This window comes from Dipteris shenzhenensis, chromosome 13 (genome assembly GCF_047967505.1).
Source record: "Dipteris shenzhenensis isolate YYH24624 ecotype China chromosome 13, Dip_SZ_1.0, whole genome shotgun sequence".
In the NCBI taxonomy this organism is placed as follows: Eukaryota; Viridiplantae; Streptophyta; class Polypodiopsida; order Gleicheniales; family Dipteridaceae; genus Dipteris; species Dipteris shenzhenensis.
The window spans coordinates 2,247,073-2,250,881 of NC_141608.1; the positions used below are offsets into that span (position 1 = coordinate 2,247,073).

Sequence of the window (3,809 nt, forward strand, 5' to 3'; positions counted from 1 at the left end):
AGTTCAAGATTCAAGAAGATTATAGAAGGTCGAAACTCAAGAAGGGACATCAATTTGGACGTTGGAACTTGGAAAGTTAGATAAGAGCCGCATCAAATAAATGTTCAATGGTCATGATTGATCCATTTGATCCATACCACATGGATCAAATTTGCTTAACATTTTATTGAATACAATATCACTTCGAATATATTACTTTTATTTATATATGATTAGTTTATAAAGTCCTTAAGTAATATTGACGGGTATTCTAAAGAGGGATTATGAGTTTAGCCTTGATTTTCAAGGTATATCTTTTAAATACCCTTAAAATCAAGATGGCCATAAAATGTTATCCTTTTAAATAACCAGTTTTTTCCAAATTTTGGCTAGTTCAAAATACACTATTGAAGATGTGTGGGGAAGGGTATAGTTAAGGCGTCCATTCGAGATTTCATCACTGCCTATTGCCCTTTTTTTCGCATGTTTACCTTGTTTGTTGGCCTTTTTTTCGCATTTTAACGTTGCCTTTGTTTATGCCTTTGAGCTACTTTTATTTCGAGGTTCTCAAGGCAATAGTTGACCCTAGAATCAAGGTCAAGTTTGGCTGAGCTCCAAAAAAGGAGCTTCCTCCATAACAACATAGTTGGCTACATCCACTCTCACCCTGGGCACATGAGACCCTTTTCAAGCCCTTCAGGCAGCTTGGGCTGATGTGGCAAACGGAATTTACCTGACCCTTGCAATCGAACTGCACAGGTAGGTAAGGGCAAGCAAGGATCTGGCAACCAATGAGAAGCTACCCCTCATCCCTTCTTGCTCTCATGGAGCATGTGCCCATAAAGCCGGGGGAGTCCAACAAACTTCAGCCCGGCATGTGCCCCTGATTGCTTCGGGCAATTCTCTAGACGGAAATGAAACGGAAGGGCACGTGTACCCAACCTATTTGGAATTGGCTGTAACTCTCCTTGAGATGGAGAAGACCTGTGGCTTGCACTGTGCAGACATGAACCTAACTAACACAAAGGCTAAAGTAACATTGCAAACCAGAACATGGTAGACAACCACTCGCTGGCAGCTCATAAGTCATCCCCATATACGCCACAGTGCTATATTTTATGCGAGCCGCTCTCCTTACAAAGAAGGCAACGGCACAGAGTAGTATGTTGTACGCCTCCCAGCTCGAATGCCTGCTTTGGTTGGTCCATGGGGACGATCCTCGGTTCATTGCCTGTCCCCTATTTGAGGTGCAGGGCCTTTCGCACACAGATGTTAGATGGGCTCCAACAGTGGGAGGAACGCTGCGCCCCCCACAGTTTGAATGCAGAGATCCTCGACCAGCTGGGTCCAGAGACAGATCATGCTACCTATGTCTCGCTTTTGAGGCGTTGCATCAGTGCCAAATCCCTCTCTGAGGGCCAACGTGTGCATGAACACATGAATAAGCGGGGATATGCGGGTAACATTTGTTTGAGTAATCTTCTCGTCCAAATGTACAGTAAGTGTGGGAGCCTCGAGAATGCACGCGCTGTGTTCGACGAAATTGTCTCTCGGAATTGTTATTCATGGAATATCATGATCGCAGCATTTGCACAGAATGGGAACCTGGATGATGCGAGGGCTTTGTTTGCAGAGATGCCGCAGCGGGATGTGGTCTCCTGGACCGCCATGATCGCTGCTTGTGCCCAGAATGGGCATGGCAAGGAGGCCTTGCAGTTGTTTAGCCAGATGCAAGCCGGAGGCTTTGAGCCAAACAATATCACCATCATCTGCATTGTGGATGCATGTGCCACTATGGCAGCCTTAGAAGAGGGTCGAGTGATCCATGCTATTGTTGCTGGCAATGGATGGGGTTCAGATGTTTTTGTAGGAAATGCCTTAGTCAATATGTATGGCAAGTGCGGGAGCCTAGATGAGGCAAGGGCAGTGTTTGCAGAGTTGCCACAAAGAGATGTGGTCTCTTGGAGCACCATGATCACTGCGTGTGCCCAAAATGAGCATGGCAAGGACGCCTTGCAATTGTTTGATCAAATGCAGGCCGAAGGCTTTGAGCCCAATAAAGTCACCTTTATCTCCATTGTGGATGCCTGTGCCAGTGTGGCAGCCTTAGAAGAGGGTCGAGTGATCCATGCTACTGTTGCTGGGTATGGATGCGAGTCAGATGTTGTTGTGGGAACAGCCCTCGTTAATATGTATGGCAAGTGCGGGAACTTGGATGATGCAAGGGCAGTGTTTGCAGAGATGCCACTGTGGAATGTGGTCTCCTGGAGTGCCATGATTACTGCTTGTGCTCAGAATGAACACGGCAAGGAGGCACTGGAACTGTTTGGTCAAATGTATTCGAAAGGTTTTGAGCCAAACAAGATTACATTCATCAGCATTGTGGATGCATGTGCCAGTGTGGCAGCCATAGAAGAGGGTCAAGTGATCCATGCTGCTGTTGTTGGCAATGGATGGGAGTCTGATGTTGTTGTGGCGACCGCCCTCATCTATATGTATGGCAAATGTGGGACCTTAAATGAAGCAAGAGCAGTCTTTGAACAGCTGCCACAACGGGACGTGGTCCCTTGTAATGCCATGATCACTGTTTGTGCCCAGAATGGGCATGGCAAGGAGGCATTGCGATTGTTTGGCCAAATGCAGGCTGAAGGCTGTGAACTAGACAAAATCACCTTCATCTGCATTGTGGATGCTTGTGCCGGTGTGGCAGCCCTACAAGGGGGTCAAGGAGTCCATGCTATTGTTGCTGGAAAGAGATGGGAGTCAGATGTTGTCTTGGGGACAGGCCTCGTCAATATGTATGGGAAGTGTGGAAGCCTGGATGATGCAAGGGCAGTCTTTGCAGAGATACCACAGCGGAATATGATCTGCTGGAGTGCCATGATTGCAGCATGTACCGAGAATGGGCATGGCAAGGAGGCCCTGCAACTGTATGGTCAAATGCAGGCCCAAGGCTTTGAGCCAGATAGGATCACTTTCCTCTGCATTGTGAGTGCGTGTGCTACTGTGACAGCCCTAGAAGATGGTCGAGTGATTCATGCTACTGTTGCTGCCAATAGGTGGGAGTCGGATGGCATTGTGGGGACAGCCCTCATCAATATGTATGGAAAGTGTGGGAGCCTAGATGATGCGAGGGCCATCTTTGCAGGAATGTCACAGCGGGATGTGATCTCTTGGAGTGCCATGATCACTGCATGTGCACAGAATGGGCATGGCAAGGAATCCCTGCACCTTTTTCGCCAAATGGAGGCTGAAGGCTTCAATCCAGACAAGGTCACCTTTGTCTGTATTCTCATTGCTTGCAGTCATGCAGGTCTGGTTGCTGATGGGAGGCGATACTTTGCCTCAATGAAGAGATACCATGACTTAACCCCTTCGGTGGAGCATTATGTGTGCATGATTGATCTTCTTGGACGAAGAGGACTGCTAGAGGAGGCAGAGAACCTGATCATTAGTATGCCATATGAAGATATTTCTTCAGCATGGTTGAGCTTGCTTTCATCATGCAGAATTCATGAGGATGTGGAGCGAGCTGTGCACGCTGCAAATCTTGTTTTCGAGCTAGATCCAAGAAATGCTTCACCATATGTACTGCTAGCAAACATCCATGCTAACACAGGTCAATGATTGATAATGATGTGAGGAAAGTGCCAGGTCACGACACACAGTTGTATTGAGGTGAATTTTGTGGGCCATGAATTTGTTGTTAAAGAGACACCTTCACAACAAGAAGATACACATGTTGAAGTTTAGTAGGCCCATCAAGGAAGCTGGATACGTAACCACTTAGGTAACAGCAACCCATACTTGTAGAAGGTTTGGCCATGAGG

General features: G+C 47.0%; 1 protein-coding gene across 1 annotated transcript; it reads left to right on the forward strand.

Annotated features, from left to right (window-relative positions):
• The first annotated feature begins 1,185 nt into the window (after positions 1 to 1,185).
• On the forward strand, positions 1,186 to 3,606 carry LOC147894917 (pentatricopeptide repeat-containing protein At2g13600-like). The gene is made up of 4 exons (XM_087384249.1): positions 1,186 to 2,076; positions 2,275 to 2,872; positions 2,993 to 3,089; positions 3,285 to 3,606. The coding sequence occupies exons 1-4, from the start codon at positions 1,186 to 1,188 to the stop codon at positions 3,604 to 3,606; spliced, it is 1,908 nt and encodes a 635-aa protein (XP_087240375.1).
• Positions 3,607 to 3,809: the final 203 nt, after the last annotated feature.

What these genes read in the sequence shown, in the direction of transcription:
- LOC147894917 (XM_087384249.1), top strand. Translation starts at nt 1,186, where the DNA reads ATGGGGACGATCCTCGGTTCATTGCCTGTCCCCTATTTGAGGTGCAGG. An exon ending in TTGTGGATGCCTGTGCCAGT is followed by an intron (nt 2,077 to 2,274) that starts GTGGCAGCCTTA and finishes GCTTGTGCTCAG; the next exon opens with AATGAACACGGCAAGGAGGC. An exon ending in CTCATCAATATGTATGGAAA is followed by an intron (nt 3,090 to 3,284) that starts GTGTGGGAGCCT and finishes CATTGCTTGCAG; the next exon opens with TCATGCAGGTCTGGTTGCTG.